Source organism: Polyodon spathula, chromosome 13 (genome assembly GCF_017654505.1).
Source record: "Polyodon spathula isolate WHYD16114869_AA chromosome 13, ASM1765450v1, whole genome shotgun sequence".
NCBI classification, from domain to species: Eukaryota; Metazoa; Chordata; class Actinopteri; order Acipenseriformes; family Polyodontidae; genus Polyodon; species Polyodon spathula.
The window spans coordinates 23,067,800-23,090,054 of record NC_054546.1 but is presented as its reverse complement, the minus strand read 5'-3'; the positions used below and the strand labels follow the sequence as shown (position 1 = coordinate 23,090,054).

At 38.3% G+C, this 22,255-nt stretch overlaps 1 protein-coding gene across 1 annotated transcript in view; it reads left to right on the top strand.

Moving 5' to 3' along the window:
• Window positions 1-22,255, top strand: part of col13a1 (collagen, type XIII, alpha 1) — a 173,916-nt gene that overhangs the window by 1,075 nt on the left and 150,586 nt on the right. The window contains exon 2 of the mRNA XM_041267412.1: window positions 17,157-17,226. Coding sequence (XP_041123346.1) covers window positions 17,157-17,226 — 70 coding nt within the window. The remainder of the gene's footprint in view (window positions 1-17,156; window positions 17,227-22,255) is intronic.

The window sequence follows — 22,255 nt, the reverse complement described above, 5'->3', positions numbered from 1 at the left end:
TTTAAAATCAACCTAAATCATTAGTTGTTATCTTTTTGAGAATAGAAGTACAAGGACAGTAGGTTCTTGTAAACCGACTTATCCTTTACATTTTGAATCCTGAGATTTAAGGCGCCCCAAGTCAGAACAGATATAATTTATAATAGGCTAAGTACTACAGTAGGTAACGTGCGTTTGCATTATTCATTCATTTAGTATCACGTTGTTATTTTATCACCACCATTATCTGTCGCTAAGAGAGAAACGTGCAATAATAAAACACACATGTAAAATAGAAATCTTCAAACATTTTCCCAAGTGCGTCTAGTAGTTTTGTTTCCTGTATAAAGTGCGACTAACTTCTTGACAAACGAGACATCAAGTGCAATAATACTTTTGCCACGATGTACTTATGTAAACCTTTAGAAAATGCTATTTGGAATGTGTCACATGCGTAAACCTTACAATGGTATTTGGACGGTGCACATATATATATATATAATATATATATATTATATATATTATATACAAATAAATTATATATATATATATATATATATATATATATATATATATATATATATATATAAACCTGCAGTATTTATTTGTTTGTTTATTTAGTTGTTTGTTTGTTTATGCATGCATTTATTTGTATTTAAAAACAACACTCTTAAAGCAGTCCCCAGATGTGTATCTGTTTATTGCTTTGACAAACAGCAGAGTACCTCGGAACACTTCCTATCTTCACCTTCCACAATACAACATACTGGAGATAACAAAGGCACATAATGTGCAAACACTGTTAAAGTAACCTACTGCTATGAGCAAAACGAAAACACCCCTTTCTGTGTCACCTTTGATTACTATTGGATGTATTTGACAAGGATACTTAATCGCTCTTTAAATGCAGAGTAAATCCTAACTCAAACAAAAGACCCAATCATTTGCTTTACTAAAAAGACCAGCAAACCGTTTATAAGACTGCAGTTGTTAAAACTGCATATGAGATACGGCGAGTCCTTTTAAATAAAAAAAAATCAAGTCAAGGCGTGATATGTGCAAACTGGCTGAAATCACTGATTTGGGGAGTTCGTGGCTGCTTGGGGATACAGCGCTACTTCCGAGTTTCTGTGTTGTGCTGCATAATCTACCTAAACACACAATTGAAGCCTTTGGAGTTTAAGATTTGACTATCGTTTGTTCTTAAAAGTACAGATTATCCGGAACAAAGACGTACTGTCTGCTTCAAAGCAGGGGGCCTGCAAAGATACCCCGAATTATAGCCAAAGATGCCTTATCTTTCCAAATGAAAATACACCTCACATATATTCATTCCTGGCTACAATAATTATAGTTTACAATATATTTAGTTTGAACATGTCATATGAAAAATAAAATGTTTGTTTACACTTTGTAGTGCTCTTTTGTAATTTCTCAACTGTGGATAATGCTTGTTGTTTGTTGGGTGGGAGGTCACTGCCCCTTCTCATAGTTTGTGCTATAGAGTTTTTGAAGACCCCCCAACAAACGTTATATACATTGTTTAGAAATTACAAGAGTGGGGGGAAAGGTAAACATGGGAGAGCCCCCCCCCCAAAAAAAAAAGTTTTCACAAAAAGAATCTTTAGAAATTATAATAATAATTTTTAAAAAGTGATGTATTTTTTATTTCAATGTTATTAGTTTGTGTTTAAACATTTATAGTGCAAAACTCATAACACAAACACAAAAAGAAGAAAAAAACATATAATACCATTTTGTTTTAGCTGGGGAAGAATTACAGTATTAGTTTTGGTGAAAATAAGAGGGGATGTGGAGAAATATTTAAACATATCTTCAGCACTTTTAAAAGTGTGTTTCATCTTAAATATGCAAACATATCTTCATTTCTAAAAAATGTTTAATCTTATTGATGTGTTTCAAAACATTGTAGGTTAAACTTAGACAAAGTTTACAAACCTTCTTTATACATATATGTTCCATGTTCTATGAGGGGTGAGTAAAGGACCTCTATCTTTAAATATGACACATGTCTGTTCCACGTGGGAGACGAGGCTGCTGCTGGGTTTAAAGCACAGTTAAATAAGACCTTCCCTGCCTCGTCTTTGTACTGAACACTGTGCTGTCAGAGGGGCCAGGGAGAACTTCAGCACCCTGCTTGCTAACTGATGACTGGGTTGTGTAGGTCTTGTGCCAGCCTGGGTGGAATTCTCTGTATGTCTTCATTCAAACTAAGAACAAGCACTATCAGGTTGATTCTGTCTCTGCTTTTAACAGCTTCAGGACAGGCTCCTTGAAAAGACAAAGGCTAGGTGGAATGGAAATTCACTGAAGTTTAATCCAATGCAAGGGTGTAGGATTACCCTTAACCCTTAGTCCTTCCTCTCTGATAGAGTCTACCTGTATACAAAATAATGAGACATCTCATTTCCCCCCAAAAAACGGCTTGGGAAGAGTCTCCTAGACCTGGAAAAAACAGAGCGTGTCACCTGCCCTTCCTGTGCACACGGGGGCCCGTTTTCATCTTGCTTGATTAATATCTATATTTGTTTTTGAGACAACAGATAAAAAATTCTGAAAATGTCTCCAGAAACAAGGTACCGTATTCCTTCAAAGTTAAGACACACTTTTTGAACCATTTTTTGCTTCTCAAAAATAGCCTGTGTCTTAAATTCAAGTACACTATAGTGATATGTGTATTACAATCACCAACAAAAGATGTGACTACCCAAATACACAAGCAGCAATGTGACTTACTGCAGAGAAAAGACAAACCAAAACATTATTGCCCAATCTGGAATCATCCATGACATACCGGCAGCCATTTTCAAAGAAGGGTAACACTTTATACTAAGGTGCTGCTTATTAAGGTTTTATAAATGTTTTTTAAATATATAATAGATGCGTAACACTAGAAGGACCAGAGATATACTCATACCTAGAAGTCCCACAGCAGTCTTTCTGATGGCTGTATTCAAAACACTGTAAATAGTATTTTACTGAGTACGCCACAAACATCTGAACAACCAAAGCATATTCTCTCTCTCTCTCTCTCTCTCTCTCTCTCTCTCTCTCTCTCTCTATATATATATATATATATATATATATATATATATATATATATATATATATATATATATGTGTGTGTGTGTGTGTGTGTGTGTACAGTGAAAAACTATTTGCCCCTTGTCTGATTTTCTGCATTTGTGCTTATTTTTTATACTTATTTCATTTCTTTATTAAAGAAAGTTATGCAACACCCAATGCCCCCGTGTGAAAAAGTAATCGCCCCCTTAGACTCAATAATTGGTTACACCACCTTTAGCAGCAATAACTGCAACCAAACGCTTCCTGTAGTTATTGATCAGTCTCTCACAGTGCCATGGAGGAATTTTGGCCTAGTCCTTCATGCAGAACTGCTTCAACTCACTGACATTTCTGGGTTTTTGAGCATAAACAGCTCGTTTCTGGTTCTGTTTTCGCCAGACATAACATGGCCCATGTTGGCTAAAAAGTTCCACTTTTGACTCATTTGTCCATAGAACCTTGTTCCAGAACTCTAAAGGACAATCCAGGTGCTTTTTGGCAAACTTGAGACAAGGATTCATGTTCTTCTTATTGAGCAGTGGTTTCCGCCTTGCTATTCTGCCATGAATCCCATTTTTGCCCAGTGACTTTCTGATGGTGGAGTCATGATCACTGACCTTAGCCAAGGCGAAAGAGGCCTACAGATTCCTGGATGTTGTTCTAGGGGTCTTTGTGACTTCCTGGACAATTTAAACTTTGCTCATGTTTGTTGTGTGTGTGTGTGTGTGTGTGTGTGTGTGTGTGTGTGTGTATATATATATATATATATATATATATATATATATATATATATATATATATATATATATATATATATATATATATATATATATACACACAGTGCTGTTGAAAAGTATTTGACCACTGTCTGATTTTCAGCATTTTTGCACATTTTTCACATTGAATTTGGTCAGATCGTTTTGTGGGTTGTAGTAGTATATAAAGGGAGTTTGAGAGAAAAAATTACACCAAAGTTTGATGCTTCTTTCATTTGTTTGGTGTGCAAGGTAATCAAACATGCAATCTTCAGGTGTGAAAAAGTTATTGCCCCCCTAGTTAACTCAACCCAATTAAAGGGATAGTTAGGGTCAGCTGTTTGAATATTTTGGTTAACAGTCAGGCCTGATTTGGGCCAGCCCTGCCCAATATACAGTACCAGTCAAAAGTACTTGCTAGTACACTTGCCGGAAACTAGATTTTTTTCATAATTGACAATGTTTTACGTCGTATTCGTTTCTGTAAATACTTGAAAACACATGTTACAATATAGAAAACAAAACATAAGGAGTATCAAAGCAATGTTCAAGAAAATTGAAAATTGTCTCTAAATCTTGGATTCCTCAAAATAGCCACCCTTTGCCTTAATAAAACCTCACAAACACGAGGCATTTGGTTAACAAGTTTTAGCAGGAAATCATCCGACATGTCTTCCCAGCTCTTCTGCAGCAATTCCCAGAGATGTAGGGCACTTGTGGGTAGCTTTGCTTTGACTCTTCTGTCCAGTTCGTCCCATATAAGTTCTATGGGAATGAGGTCTGGAGACAGGGCAGGCCAGGTCATTAGATTGAGTTGTCCTTCACGTTCCTTCTTCGCCAGATAGTTCTTGCACAACTTTGAGGTGTGTTTCCGGTCATTATTGCTGAAGAATGAAGGACCGCCCAACTAGCCGTAATCCTGATGGAATGGCATGCCTCTGAAGTATGCTATGATAGCCATGCTGGTTGAGCTTGCCATGGACTTGGTAAAGATCACCAACTCTGTCACCAGCAAAGCAAACCCAGACCATGACACTGCCTCCTCCATGCTTGACAGTGGTAACCACACATGCAGAACTCATGTGCTCACCCTCTCTGCGTCTTACAAATACTCGGTGGTTGGACCCAAATATTTCAAATTTTGATGCATCGGTTCATAAGACCGACTTCCACTCCTTAAACGTCCAGTTTCTGTGTTTTTTGGCCCAGGCAAGTCTCTTCCACTTATTCTGCACTGTTAACAATGGTTTCTTTGCAGCGATTCTTCCAGTTAGGCCAGCTTCACGCAATCTCCTCTGAACGGTTGATGTTGAAATATCTGTACTTCTAGTAGCATTTAGCTGAGCTTGTATTTCAGGGGCAGTTAATTGCTAGTTTTGCAGACTTGTGATTCGAATGATGTTCTGAGGTCACCCTTGGCCTGCCTGATCTTATTTGGTCCTCATGAGTACCAGTTTCTTCAAATCGTTGATGGTCTTGGCCACAGCAGTTACAGATACTTGCAAAGTTATTGCGATTTGTCTTAAAGATTGACCTTCATTTCTTAAAGAAATTAAGTCTTTTTTCTTTACTTAACTAAGAGTATTTTGCCATTTTCTGCTTCCTTACATTCAGGAATGACAAACTTGTGCCTATGCTACCTATATTTATAGTAATCATGGACCCTCACCTGTTAACAATAATTGGTGACAAAAGGTTAGTTAGGTAACATGCTAGTTAACTAGGAGAACATCTAAGAAAAACACTTTTATACTTAGGTCAGTTGTCTAACACCGTGTTATACACATTTCAGACTTTTAACTGACTTGGGTGTCAGAGTTGAATGTCTAATTTCTGAGTTGAATGTTTAATTTATTTTTCTTTTTTTCGACAAAAGGGTATTCCTTTACCTTGAATCTAAGGCTGTTCACAAACAACACAGATAATGTCCTTCTCCATGCCGCCTTTCTGCACAGGGCACTGCTGTTCGAAGTTTTATTGTTATTGCACTTGACAACCTGGTATTGACATCTCTTGCGGCTCTCAATGGGGGCCAGCTTCAGCTGTGGGTACACGCAAATGCTTCTTACGAAATTCCTGTTCTAACTGTAAAATATATTCTCTCCTTGGTAAATTCTTCTCCGTGCATTCTTTGTAAAGTACCCAGGAGTTGATGGCTGTTAGATCCAATACATTGTAAAACACCTGAACAGACCACTGTCGGGAGCCAGCTTTCACAGAATACTTCCGTGCCATCAGATCCAAAACATCAACTCCATATTTTGCTATAAACTACATAAAACGCTAAGGTGTCTGGTATTTATTTTCACTAGTCCCAATGCTAATCGACTGACCAAAGCAGCGCAGCTGGCAAGCAGGCGCCAGCCTTTAAAAGGCTGATTGAAAACAATAGACTTTCACTCAGGCAGAGAGTAGAGACAAATCTATTTACAGATAAATACATTGCGGACTTGTAAATAAAAATTATAAGGTAGAATAGCGTTCTGTATAATCAAAATACTGTTGTTTTCTGTGTGGCCGTCAGTGTGACTGCTCCCGGGGCTTTTGGGCATAATGTAATATATCTCCCGTGTTTCTTGCTTCGTGAGAATATTTAATACATACTGACAGAGCTACACAGACACACAGCTCCATAGTTGTTACACGACTGGAGATTACATTTTAAAACCAAAAACCGGCAAAATGACCGCCGCTGGGCTTCTAGTGTTAATAGCTATGTTATAAAGTGTTAATAAAGCATTCTATATGGTTTCCAATCTGTCCAACCTGGTACTCTGTTCTTTGTTAGACCAGAGCCTAATAATGAAACTCTGCCATTTTAAAATCTTCTCTTCGAATTCCTCAGGAATCTAATGACACTCCTTTGGGTAAAACTTTATATCGAGGTGCTGCTTATTCATGTTTTATAAATGTATAATAGATATGTAATAAATAAGTTATAGTGTGTTAATAAAGCATTCTTTGTGAGAATATTTAATACATACTGACAGAGCTACACAGACACACAGCCCCATATGTGTTACACGACCGGAGATTACATTTTAAAACCAAAAACCGGCAATGACCGCCGCAGGGCTTCTAGTGTTAATAACTCTGTTATAAATTGTTAATAAAGCATTATAGATGGTTTATAACCATGCAATAGCCATAGACGGAATTACAGTTTTATAAAGGGAACAGTTTTTTGCCACATATTGTAGTTTGGCAACATAATTGTGTCTATGGCTATTGCATGGTCTATGGCATTGTGTTTGATGTTGCCAGGATGCATGATGTCGTAAGTGAGTGAGTGGTGTGTGTAGACCACAACACAATAAAAAGCTTCATGGTTAATCTACAGCAACACTGTTTCATGTCAGTTTTGTACGATACAGCATCGTAACTGAGGTTGTATCTTTGTAAAACAGTTAATTGTTATAACCAAAAGGAAGTTGATTTTAACTCATCACAGCTTAATAAGCTAATACCAGCAAGATCTCCAAAGCTGCATGCTGTCTGTGGTTGATACTGCCAGCTGGTTCTCAAGAATCTTTTAAAATCTTTGCAGTCTTGAATTTAACGACCAGCATTAGTTGCCAATTGTAACCTTACTGAGACCACATGCTTACTAAATGTTCTTGGTATCCCTTAAATGATAATCATACTCTCTTTAATTATGCAAAATAATTAATTGAGCCAGTTATACCCAAAAAATGTAAACTTTAGAATGACCACATTTATTCTTGCAATATTTTATCCCCTGAAAACATGATGCTGTGCTTACAGCAGGATTGATAAAGAATGTTCCATTAACATAGTAATAAATGAACTTGAACAAGTCAATTAGAAATAATCAAAGGATTTCTGTTGTAATGTAGAATCATGATGTGTTCTTAGTCCAGGGGTTCTGAGTTTGTTCCATTTGTGAGTTATATTACTGTTTGGCTTTTTTGTTTAAATTTCAAGTTTAAAGCCATCTGTTGAAAGCTGGTGTATTGCTCACTTACCTTATCTCATAAAAAGCTAAAATTCCAGCCTCTGTTGCATCCTCCAGATTGAAGTAAGCTGATGTTTATACCCCATTCACTTGAAGTCAGATTTGTCCAGGGGTCCCACTTCGCCTTACCCTCCAAAAGGAAGATGCAGTTGCAGAGGTGGAGATGGGTGGGAATGGTGGGACAAAAGTACAAATGAAAAGGAAAGTGGTTTGAATAGCAAACTGATTAAAGATTGGAAGTGGGGCAGGAGCCCTTGCTCTCTCCCATTGTACTACACAATGGTTGCAATCCACACTCCCCAAATAATGCGTGATCATCAACTTGCATTGAAACCTTGTGATTGCCATTCAATTAATTCACAGTCATGTTTCCAGTAGTGTCAGCAATACAGAAGGTAGGTATAACTGATTTCTTCAAATAGGACATTTGCCCCTTATAAAAGTTTACCTTTTTTTTGTGCAGTTTTCCCATGCTTTTTCCATGGTTATACTATGCATTTACCATAGTGTATTCTGGTTTGCTATGTTCTTTAATATGCTTTACCATGATTTCACTGGGCTTTATTACACTACTCTGTGCTTTTACTATGGGAAACTTGTATAATGGGCAATGGATTGGATCTTTGAGGGTTCACATGAAATCTACAACACACACACACGCGCACACACACACACACACACACACACACACACACACACACACACACTCGCACACACACACACACACACACACACACACACACACACTCACACACACACACACACACACACACACACACACACACACACACACACACACACACACACACACACACACACTCACACACACACACACACACACACACACACACACACACACACACACACACACACACACACACACACACACACGCACACACACACACACACACACACACACACACACACACACACACACACACACACACACACACACACACACACACACACACACACACACACACACACACACACACACACACACACACACACACACACACACACACACACACACACACACTCGCACACACACACACTCACATACACACACACATACACACACACACACTCGCACACACACACACACACACACACACACACACACACACACACACACACACACACACACACACACACACACACACACACACACACACACACACACACACACACACACACACACACACACGCGCACACACACACACACACACACACACACACACACACACACGTTCTGTTTGGCCTGATGGGACTACAGAAGTTCCTAGCTATTATTTGTTTAGCAGATTCAGCTAACTTAGAACATAAAATCATAAGAAAGGTTACAAACGAGAGGAGGCCATTCAGCCCATCTTGATAGTTTGGTTGCTAGTAGCTTATTGATCCCAGAAACTCATCAAGAAGCTTTTTGAAGGATTCCAGCTTCAATAACATTACTTGGGAGATGGTTCCAGATTCCCACAATTTTCCATGTAAAAAAGTGCCTTTTGAATGCTTGAATCAGATCGCTGTGTAGTCTTCTTTGTTCAAGACTGAATAGATTCAGTTATTTTAGCTTGTCTGCATATGGCATGCCTTTTAAACCAAGACTAATTCTGTTCGCTCTTCTTTGCACTCTTTCTAGCAGCAATATCCTTTTTGTGGCAAGGTGACTAGAACTGAACACAATATTCTAAATTTGGTCTTACTAATGCATTGTAAAATTTTAACATTACTTCCCTTGATTTAAATTCAACACTTTTCACTATATATCTGAGCATTTTGTTTGCCTTTTTTATGCTTCCCCACATTGTCTAGATGAAGACATTTCTGAGTCAACATAAACTCCAACATCTTTTTCATAGATTCCTTCTTCAATTTTAGTACATCTCATATGCTATTCACCTTACACTTTTCTCTGTTAAATGTCATTTACCATGTGTCTGTCTAGTTCTGAATGCGGTCTAAATCATTTTGTATGACCGTTGCTGCTGCAGCAGTGTTTGTCACTCCTTCTATTTTTGTGTCATCTGCAAATCTAACTTTAAGTTTGCTTACAATACCAGAATCTAAGTCATTAATGTAGATTAGGAAGAGCAGACTACTAGGACCTAATACTGATCCCTGTGGTACACCATTGGCTACAATGCTCCATTTTGAGGTTTCTCCTCTAATCACTACTTTCTGTTTTCTACATGTTAAACACTCCCTAATCCATGTGCATGCATTGCATTCAGTTTGAGAATTAACCTCTTATGCAGGACTTTGTCAAATGCTTTCTGGAAATCTAAATAAACAATGTCATATGCTTTGCAATTATCCATTGTTGATGTTGCATCCTCAAAGACATCAAGCAGGTTAGTTGGACACAATTTCTCTTTCCTAAAACCAAGCTGACTGTCTCCCAGGATACTGTTACCATATAGGTAATTTTTCATTTTGGATCTTATTATAGTTTCCATAAGTTTAAATATAATAGAAGTTCACATTATAGCTGAGTTTCAGGTTTGTTCCATTAAACACTGACACATCTCAAGCCCTACATGGTTTGTGTATACTGCTTGGGCTGACTCATCCCAAAAAAACAATCCCATATTTTTCATTGCAGCAAAAACCCCTCTAGCATCGGGTTCAGGCCCAGTACCTGCACAATCAATCAATCAATCAATCTTAATTGATCAATCTCAAAAAAAAAACATGAGCAATGTGAGGTCTTATAGTAGCAGATGTCACATTGGGGTCTATTTTAGTTAAGGATGCACCGAATCCAAGTTTTTGGAATTCGGCCGAATACCAACTTCATCTCAAAAGATTCAGCCAGATACCAAACCGAATACCGAATACAGAAAGTTTTAAAAAAACGGAAGGAAACTGTTGTGCACAATCTAGATTTTTTAGCCTTTTAGTTAATAGTATTTTTATTACAGAATGGAAATATATCCCAGAAATAAGATTTCAGTTTGAAACGTACATAATTTACTGCTAGCCCCCCCCCCCCCCCCACCACAACAGAAATGTCAAAATGCCATTTACTTTACCTTTACAAGAAAGGAGAGCTGCATCTTTGCCGTAACCCACTATTTTCTTTAATGACGTTTCAACCTGTGTCACCTGATCTGAGAGTAGGGTTGCCACCAGGCTCCAGAATTTTGGGACACTTTAAGGAAAGTCAGGTTTTGTAACTCACCTCTCTAAACTGCAATGTATTCAGTAAAGTGAGTGTGAATTGTGTAAACTATCACTGAATTAATTAAATTGTTTTACTTAGTTGTTACCAAAAGCACACACATACCTGCGAGGATCGTTTCCGTCAATCAGACAGCAGCTGATTGGCTTTCTGAGTCTCTGACTGGGCAGGACTGTGTGAAGCAAGAAATATTAAACAAATAGAAACTTTACCTGCTGTCTCAAGGTTAAATGAAAGAGTGCAGGGTCCAAAAACGGTCCCGAGGATCTGGAGGCAGTTGACAACCCTATCTGAGAGCTATGAGGAACAAATTACCGTGATGAGTGACCTGAATCTCCCTGCGAAATAAAACTTTTGTTGATTTAAATGCACTGTGTGTGTAATACATATCAAATAGGCTACAAAATTGTTTTAAAAATATTTGAATAAAACACAGCAGTTCCCAAATAAATCAACTTGCTTGGCACATTAGAATAACATAATTTAAATGTATAGCAAAATTGTTCAACAATGTCTTGCACATCTGACAGTTGTAAAGTTACAAAAAATATATATTTTGTTCACCGAGATTTTTTTTTTTTGCTTTTTAAAAAAAAAATCTCACTATGATCTCTAGAACACGTTTGACAGACAAAGCAACAAAGCACAACAGTCTACAACTGTTTGCCATTACTATATATTACAGGTTTACTGCATAACTCCAGAAAAAAGTGTGATGCGAATGGGCTGTTGCATACAAGGGTATGTCTTCATTCAGCAGCTGCGTGACGTGTTTAGTGTGTGCGCCGCCAGTAATTTAGGGAGTTTAGAGCTGCGGCAGAGTTCATCGAATGTGTTTTTGTTATTAACCCTTAGTGGTCCGTTCAGCGCCTGTCAGATGCGTCAGGTCCACTTTATTTTCACACGCGCTGTTTATTTTACACACACTGTTTAATTTTTTTTTTTTTTCAGGGTAAAACAGGTTTAAAAGGCACTGAATCGGAAAAGGACACTCAGTACTGCATCTCCAGCCAAGCCCCACCCCTTGTTCGCTGTATTTTTCACATTCCTCTTTATAGACGTGCATACTGAACCCTCTCCTGATTACTCGTTTTATTACCTAACTCCTCAATAATGCGATCCAAGTCATTATTTTATTACTATAACATCTCAAAAAGCTCTGCAAATGTCTGTGATATTTTTTGAGCGCTGGATGCAGAAGCAGCTACCTCCTTTGTTTATGTCCGTGCTATATCGGTGGTGCATGGGGCTATCAGATACACCCTTTTTTTTTGGTTTCATTCGGCCATTGAAAGGTTTTTTTTCTGGAGAAAAAATGACTAGAGACCTGTGCTTGATGTCTTTTATATGATGTTGGACAGGGTCCGACATCGGACTGGAAACGGAAAATTGTAATGTTGGACCTGGTCCGACACAGGACAGCAAAGGGTTAAATACAACAGTTATGTTCAATGCCAGATTTGTGTCTTTTATTTAAACAACAACTGCACACATTGGAGGGATGTATTAAAAAGGATGTGGGTCTGGGCGGATATAGGGTTCGGATTCGGTTCACCGAATCCTAAGTATTCGTCCGAAACCGAACCCTGCTCAAAAAGTAGGTAATCGGGCCGAATCTGAAACCAAATCCTGGATTCGGTGCATCCTTAATTTTAATCATCTCAACATGTTAGCCCTAAAACCTGTTTATTGACTTTAATAAGGGGGGCAAAAATTCCTAACTGGTGGAGAACACCGTCCCAGTTGAGTTTATGGGCAGTGTCAACATTTAAATGTTACTAATACATTATTTAGTACAATTTAAAACATTTTAAATTGTACTAATAATCTGCATTATACAGTATACCTATAGTGTATTTATGTAACAGAGAAATAAGGTTTGAATGTGTTCTATTAAACACACAGCATCCATTGTTATTGTAGCTTAGCTAATTAAGTAAATAAAAGACAGAAAAGAGATGCTAATGTGGAACCAAAACTGTAATTTTCATAATTAGAACCCTCAAATTGGGATCCCTTATTGGTGTTGCTCTGTTCTTTGAACTTAAAGCTTTAAGTATGTAATATATCATGAAGGGCAGATTGAAGCTGGCTGGTTATTGGCATTAGAGCTGTCAGCAACACTGACAAAGTATAGTCTACAGGGGTTAGTCACCAAACAGTGCAAGCTGTGGAGAAGGAGGCTGACAGAGTACTGAGAACCGAGTGGAGGAGAGACACAGAGTACTGAGAGTTGAGTTGAGGGGAGACATGGAGTACTGAGCTGTGGAGAGGGAGACTGACAGAATACTGAGTTCAGCTGAATGGAGAGGGAGACTCACAGAGTACTGAGTTGAGTGAAGGGGAAGACTCACAGAGTACTGAGCTGAGTGAAGGGGGAGACTCACAGAGTACTGAGCTGAGTGAAGGGGGAGACTCACAGAGTACTGATCTGAGTGAAGGGGGAAACTCACAGAGTACTGAGCTGAGTGAAGGGGGAGACTCACAGAGTACTGAGTTGAGTGAAGGGGGAGACTCACAGAGTACTGAGCTGAGTGAAGGGGGAGACTCACGGAGTACTGAGCTGAGTGAAGGGGGAGACTCACAGAGTACTGAGCTGAGTGAAGGGGGAGACTCACAGAGTACTGAGCTGAGTGGAGAGGGAGACTCACAGAGTACTAAGCTGAGTGTCCTCAGCCTTATCTTTTTTTACTGTCCCCTTACCTTGTTAGAGTGTTTGCTAAAGGCATTTACACACCAGACGCAAATCGATTTTTACTGGGGTGACACGACACATTTGCTGCGAAAACACCATACACACCAAAAGCGATCACAGACACAACGCGACAGCTGGAAATTTGCCAAGTCTTTAAGAAAGTAAGATTACTAACAAACAAACGCAATATAAAATGGCTGATCGAGAAGAGGAAGTGCTCTTATTATTACTGCTGTTATTACTTTTATTATTATCATCATCATTATTCTTATTATTATGGGCCTGATGAGAATGGCAATATATTAGGCGATATGCATATGCATCATGTATGAAATTATACAAACCAGGCACGCCTAGATCATTAGAAATTGACTCCCATATTACATTTTTTGCTTCAGCGTTTTTATAGATAGGAAATTAGATACTGCATATGTGATCTTTTCCATTTTGAGTGAAAGTGAAACATGGCTTGATTTCAAGCCATTGACATGAAGCTGTTCTCTGATTGCTCAGTTGTGTATTTGTTGCGTGACTAATTCGCAAAAAGTAGGAACAGGTTGTATTTTTTTTCATCGCTTTTTTTCATCGAATTTGTGTCGCCTTTGGTGTGAAGGGCACTATTGAAAAGCAGAGGTTTTATTGGTTTTCTCTCATCGCTATGTCGTGTCTTATCTGGTGTGTAAGGACCTCTAAAGCTGCTACACACCAGACACCATGCGACAAGCGAAACTGCAGCGATGCATCTTTCACACCACAGGTGACACGACAGGCAACATGAGAGGGGCACCAGGGCGACACTGGAACGACGCGAAATAAAAAGGATTAAATCTGTGCGACAACTAGGGCATTGAACAATCAGAGAACAGCTTTAATGCATGTGGTCCAGCAGGGTGAAGCAGTATCCAGAATGACAAAGGAAATAATAATACTTGCCATGGAAAAACAGAGCTTTATGATAAAGGTTATCACAATATAAAGATACCAATTTAAAAGACAATATATGGGAACACTGGATAAGCCTAGTACGTATGATTTATTGCCATATATGTTGAAATACCATCAGAGAAGTCACATAATTTTCACATCATGTTGATGACTATGTACCAGTTTTGATCATAGTTTTGTTAATTGCAATTTTTAATAGTTATATCGGGCAGTTTTCAAACCTGTTGCATCGCCTCAGTGTCGCTTGGTGTGTGTGGTCATGTCGCTTTGAAAGCATCTTGCTGCAGAATGAAAAAATAACGCATCACATCTGGTGTTTGGCAGCCTTTAATCTTTGTGGTTCTAATAACAAGCAAATACTGAGATGTGTTAAACTGTTACAGAACACCCTGCAAAGTTTACAATATATTGTGCTGCCTTTGCTGTGTCCCATGTTGTCCTTATCGCAGTGTTATATTTTTTAAACATAATGCCGACTGTTTACATTTTAATCACACACCATGGGTCATAATCAGCTGGTCAGTACATTCCTCAACATTACTTGGGAACATTTGCCAGAAGAAAAAAATCTCTTCTAAGGATTGCTGTGTGTCCAGATCACACTGTTCCCACAATATGCCATTCATTTATATCAGCCCCAGAATTGCTGCAGGAGGGAACATGAACTGGGTACACTATGATGTTTAAAAGAAATGTTCACTTTCTTCTGGCAGACATTAGAAAAAAAAATCCCTTGTTTATTTACCTATAATGTGTGCATAAAATAATAACAAAACAGTCAGAAATATGTTCAAAAGAATTGCTGTGGTATAGACCACACAGGATACACAAAGAAGCAGTAATGTGTTTCCTGTGCTGACCCTCACATGACTGATTGATGTAAATGACAATGTATTCTGAAATGTATGAATACTGCACTGTGATACTCTGGACTGTGATACAATTGTATGAAGCACTTGGTTGGCAGGTGCTTCTGTATCTAAGACTGCACAAAAATGTCATAAGGACAGTATTGCCAACTTTCGCGAATTGATCGCGAGACACGCAATTTCTAAATTAAATTAAGACCTGCTCGTAATCTTGCGACAGTACTGTTGGATCTCGAGATTTTTCACTGTTCGAAAGATATACATTAGTCATGGCGGAAAACTCAAAGAAGGGCAAACACTGTAGATGCAAATTCAACCCAGACTGGAGCAGCTGCTTCCCAGCTCCTTCATACTGCTGAACATGCAACATTCCAGTAGCTGTCCTCACAGTAGCTGTCCTCACACTAGCTATCCTCACACTAGCTGTACTCTCAGCCGCTGTCCTCACACTAGCTGTCCTCACACTAGCTGTTCTCACAGTAGCTGTCCTCACATCAGCTGTCCTCACACTAGCTGTCCTCACATTAGCTGTCCTCACATTAGCTGTCCTCACACTAGCTGTCCTCACAGCAGCTGTCTCCACAACAGTAACAAGTATGACAATAGACCATGTTGTTTGCAATGCTGAATGATGATTTGGATTGTTTGATTTTATTATGCATTTTGAGAAGCAATAATAGAGGTTTCTAAGAGGTTTTTTGGGATGTTATGGACTTAATGTAAGCTGTTTTAAAGAGGTTTAAAAAAACAACTGAAAGTATTGGTTGTCACTTAGCATTTAAATATTGGTTTGTGTTTTGAAAAAAATAAATCTTGCAAATGGAATGCCAAATTTCTTGATCTCTAAGAGTTTGTCTCATGATTTCTGCAGAGGTGTGGTTGGCAATACTGCAAGGAAGTTGTAACTCTTAATGAGGGTCATTCATGAGAATGCAATGCCCCAGAAGGAACGTGGTAATAATCATTACCCCAGTTTATTTTAACTGACCTATGTACCTAGATACTGCTGTGATACAGGGCAGAAGAAGCAGCTGGCACTTGACTGTTTGCAGCTGCTGAAGCCTTCCCAGTATCAGCAGAGCTATTTAAATTTGCATTATTCATGTCAGGAAAGCTTGCACTCTAGAGCTCTGGGTCCGCTCTCGTTTCAGTTCCTACCATCGAGCTGAACCACTGTGCTGGGTTAATCCATTCCAAATGAAACAGCAGTAACGGGCCTTCAATTTAGAGAATGACAGATAATTCACATTATATAATATTAAACATGCATTAGATAATGACAAATCTATCCCTTTAATAATAATAATAATAATAATAATAATAATAATAATAATAATAATAATAATAATAATAATATATTTATCTGTCTTGATCTTCTAAGCCTCATATGTCAACTGTACAAATATATTGTAATTCTCTGGTTGTTTATTTAAAAAAAAAAAAATAACAGCTATTTGTGGGCTGTCTGTAAAACAAGATTATGACATCTATCTTACTTTAATAAAAATACAAATATATTTTCTTTAAACTGTCCTACTGCAGTCTAAAGCTCAGAGACTCGCCCACTGCTTGAGCTGTCGCTGCACTCTCCAGAAACAGAAAGGACTTCAAGGACACACAGAAGCAGACATCAAATGCAAGTCAAGTTCTTCTATTTTCATTGCAGAAACTGACCGCCCGCTTGCCTCGGACCAGAGAAGCCAGAGAAGCCCCCCACAGCTGCGTCTGCCCCCCAGGTAGGACACCCCCAACCCCCACACCCCCATCCCTTACTGTATGTTGTTGGTTCAATCTACGATCAGAAAAGAAGCCAGTCAGCCCGGACTGTTCACTGATAATCTCATCAGACTGATTTTAGCTAAACAAAGAGGGGATGTTATAATGAACTAAATTCCGCTGCCCTAAAAGCTGTATTCCTGTATATATTTGTATTTAGTTATGATACAGGGGTCAGGGAATCAGTTATTAAAATAGACCCCCATATCTCCTGCTGGGATTATGTGCGACTTAGAAATGGATTGTTTCTCCCATGAATGTTTATATATTGTAATATGCACTCCCTTCTTTATCGTCTGAAAAACATTTGTTTTCTCAAAAACAAATGTTATTCACAAAAAGAAATGACAAAAGAGGAGAGAAAAGGAAAACATAAGGGACCCAATACAATATTTTAGCAACACTAAAGAATCGTGTGTCTTTATAAGGGAGTTCATCTGTAGATCGGCACTGGCTTTATTTTGCTGAACCAGGTAGGTTTGAGTCTCGAGCTTAACTAACCCGAGTTAATCTATATATATATATATATATATATATATATATATATATATATATATATATATATATATATATATATATATATACTGTAACCTATGCAAAGTTCAGTAGTTGAACAAACTGTATTCTCATAGCTAAGAGTTCTTACCAAATTACCCCAAATCATCATTAGCACATGTTTTAAGAAAGGAGAAATGAAGAACTCAGGCCGAAATGTATAAAGGTGAAAAACTGACCGCAAAAAGCCATGTAATGTGCATGTTCAGTATGGCCGCACTCATCGCCAAAATAACGACATATTTTATAAGACTAATTAGGTGAAGCAGGCGATTCCGCAATCAACCAATTTAAATACCGCAATTAGCGGTGGAGAATTGCATACCTAAATAGTGGGTTTGGGTAAACCCTGCATGTGTATGCTACACATTCCAAAAGAAAATAAATGTCACACAAAGACCTCAGCCTGGTACTAGCCATGGTGATGAGGATGCTCGGAAGTGAAAACTGAAATTTACCAATATATAATTGGAGATTTTGGTACAAGCAGTAATTGTAACAGATGAAGATGTGTTACAAGCTCAAAATACATCACCAGGACAAATGAATAAAACATAGAATGTGCGCTGGCTTCTTAATAAACAAATGTACCACTTCAGAGTTTGTAGTAAGTTGCTTATACATTAAGATACATCATCCAGTTACTGTGCTTCACCTATTAATCTACCTTCTTATTTCGTATAGAATAATTCCGGTCTTCAGTTTAGTTATAACTTATATCTTCTTAAAGTCTTATGCAGTTACAACTCTCCTATTTCTTATGTTTGTCTGTAATTCTTACTCTATGTATGATTTTAAAGCATATCTGTTTGGTATATATGGTCAAAAAACTGTACTTGCTCTAGCTACAAACTACAGTGGCTTGCGAAAGTATTGACCCCCCCTTGGCATTTTTCCTATTTTGTTGCCTTACAACCTGGAATTAAAATGGATTTTTGGGGGTTTGTATCATTTGATTTACACAACATGCCTACCACTTTGAAGATGCAAAATATTTTTTATTGTGAAACAAACAAGAAATAAGACAAAAAAACAGAAAACTTGAGCGTGCATAAGTATTTACCCCCCCCCCCCCCCCCCCCCCGCGAAGTCATTACTTTGTAGAGCCACCTTTTGCAGCAATTACAGCTGCAAGTCTCTTGGGGTATGTATCTATAGGCTTGGCATATCTAGCCACTGGGATGAACTGCTCCAGCTCCTTCAAGTTGGATGGGTTCTGCTGGTGTACAACAATCTTTAAGTCATACCACAGATTCTCAATTGGATTGAGGTCTGGGCTTTGACTAGACCATTCCAAGACATTTAAATGTTTCCCCTTAAACCACTCGAGTGTTGCTTTAGCAGTAGGCTTAGGGTCATTGTCCTGTCCCAGTCTCAAATCTCTGGAAGACTGAAACAGGTTTCCCTCAAGAATTTCCCTATATTTAGCTCCATCCATCATTCCTTCAATTCTGACCAGTTTCCCAGTCCCTGCCGATGAAAAACATCCCCACAGCATGATGCTGCCACCACCATGCTTCACTGTGGGGATGGTGTTCTCGGGGTGATGAGAGGTGTTGGGTTTGCGCCAGACATAGCGTTTTCCTTGATGGCCAAAAAGCTCAATTTTAGTCTCATCTGACCAGAGTACCTTCTTCCATATGTTTGGGGAGTCTCCCACATGCCTTTTGGCGAACACCAAACGTGTTTGCTTTTTTTTTTTTTTTTTTTTAAGCAATGGCTTTTTTCTGGCCAATCTTCCATAAAGCCCAGCTCTGTGGCGTGTACGGCTTAAAGTGGTCCTATGGACAGATACTCCAATCTCCGCTGTGGAGCTTTGCAGCTCCTTTAGGCTTATCTTTGGTCTCTTTGTTGCCTCTCTGATTAATGTCCTCCTTGCCTGGTCCGTGAGTTTTGGTGGGTGGCCCTCTCTTGCCAGGTTTGTTGTGGTACCATATTCTTTCCATTTTTTTAATAATGGCTTTAATGGTGCTCTGTGGGATGTTCAAAGTTTCAGATATTTTTTTATAACCCAACCCTGATCTGTACTTCTCCACAACTTTGTCCCTGACCTGTTTGGAGAGCTCCTTGGTCTTCATGGTGCCGCTTGCTTGGTGGTGCCCCTTGCTTAGTGGTGTTGCAGACTCTGGGGCCTTTCAGAACAGGTGTATATATACTATATATGTGACAAATCATGTGACACTTAGATTACACACAGGTGGACATTATTTAACTAATTATGTGACTTCTGAAGGTAATTTGTTGCACCAGATCTTATTTAGAGGCTTAATAGCAAAGGGGGTGAATACATATGCACACACCACTTTTCCGTTATTTATTTTTTAGAATTTTTTGAAACAAGTTATTTTTTTCATTTCACTTCACCAATTTGGACTATTTTGTGTATGTCCATTACATGAAATCCAAATAAAAATCCATTTTAATTCCAGGTTGTAAGGCAACAAAATAGGAAAAATGCCAAGGGGGGTCAATACTTTTGCAAGCCACTGTAACTGTGTCATCTGTCCCTCTATCCTTTTTTTTACCATTTTCTTTCCAACTTGAATTTAACAATACTGCCTGATTAAATATCAGAATATCATAGTACAAAAAATACATTCTATAGACATTACTAAAATAAAGTTGGAGGATGAGCTCGTTGTATGTGATTTTTTCTTTTGCTCTTCTCAGAATATCGATCTTTTCTTACTCTCCTCCACCGTTCTTTTAAGAAGTAAAGGCTCTTGTTAGAACCTTGCTTTTTAAGTGCCTCCAAGAACCTTTTTTTTACATTGATTCTATATTCTCTATTTGCAAACTTTCTGTTTTGATATGTAAGCTATGGAACATGTATTGAAAATTGGAGTTTGCAAAACAATACAGTACCTGTATTATAAACCGTAATTTATATACTGACTTGATCAGAAGGCTTAAAAAATGAGCTCTGCAAAATGTTATTAAATGTTTCTTTGTTCTTGGAAACAATGTCTCATTTTTGCTGCAGACAAGTCTTCCACATCACCTTGCCTTTTATATAGCCTACTGTCTGACTGTGGCAAATTAACGCCTGCTTTTCAGAGTTCTTAAAATAATAAGCAAATACGAGGCCCACAATTACCAGCAGCTTAAGAAATTAGACTGAGAATTTATTAGGGACCTCATTTGCAAAATCCCCTCCTAATTTTAGCGGTTTCGTTCAGAAACCAAATGCATCAATAGATAAAGTGCATAGAGCCATTGCCCTCACAAATAACATCACATGTTTATGCCATTGTGTGTGTTATATAAATCCCATCCAAGAATTCAGAACTCTCAGCGCATGTTTTATGGTCGCATAACATGCGCAATCGTTTTATAAATCTGGGCCTCAGACATTTAATGTTGGAGTTTGCAAGCGTTGAGGTTTTTAACTGCAAATGGTGATTTGAAATAGCTTTGAGACTCTAGCTCAATAGGTTTCAAAGTCTTGTGCAAGGTCCAGAAATCTGCATGTCCTTTTAAAGATGCATTATATGTTTTATCTGTTTGTGTCAGTGAAGTTTACGCTTACAGTGTGCAAGTGTGTGGTTTTGAAATGGAGCACGTGGTAGCTTGGCTTGGTCATCTTTGCTTCACACAGCAGCAGCAGCAGGTGGAAATATCTTTCAGGAGCCTGGCGTTGTCAGTTTCCCTTTGTGTTAAATTGGTGCTGTCATTGAGGTATATGATGCAACGGTACAGCCAGGCTATGAATAGAGCTATCCCAAGGTCACACAGACAATTAGCAAACAGTGTCTCTGCAGCTACCAGATCCCGCAGTGCATCACCCACCCTCTGTTATATTTGCCTCCTTTTGCCTCTTTAAGAAGTGCTTGTTGAAATAGGCATCGGTTAGCATCCCTTGCAGGTCAAACATGTTTGGAACACTAGAAAATGAGTTTTATTAGCAGTATAATGAGGGCTAAGATGCTGATACATTTGTCTTATTAGACAATAGCATGTTTCAGATGTCTTCAAAACTGGTGTTCAATGATAGAAGACCATATAAAATCCTTTTATTTGTGTTTTTAAAGGGGTTCTTCAACCTTTACCACCCTAAACCAGTCCTGCATTCAGCACTTACTGATGCAGATGCACACACCACACATGCAGCAAGCCTGGTTGCATGACAGTACCATCTGCACAGCTGCACTGATGTTTCTTACCTTCACATTTTTGCCAGTTTCTTAAGTAGCTGCTGCTTTAGTCATGTACAGTCATAATGTTTTTAAAACATTGTATTTTTACCTTAAAATATCCTATTTCTCTCCAAAAACAAACAGGGGAAATTCTGGCAAAGCTGTAAATCACATCTTAAATGGAAGCACATGGGCCTGTACAATTTTCTCTTTCCTATATATTTATATTATATATATGCAAAAATGAATTAATTTCATATTATATGAAACACATGATAGAAGGTATGAGTTAGTGACT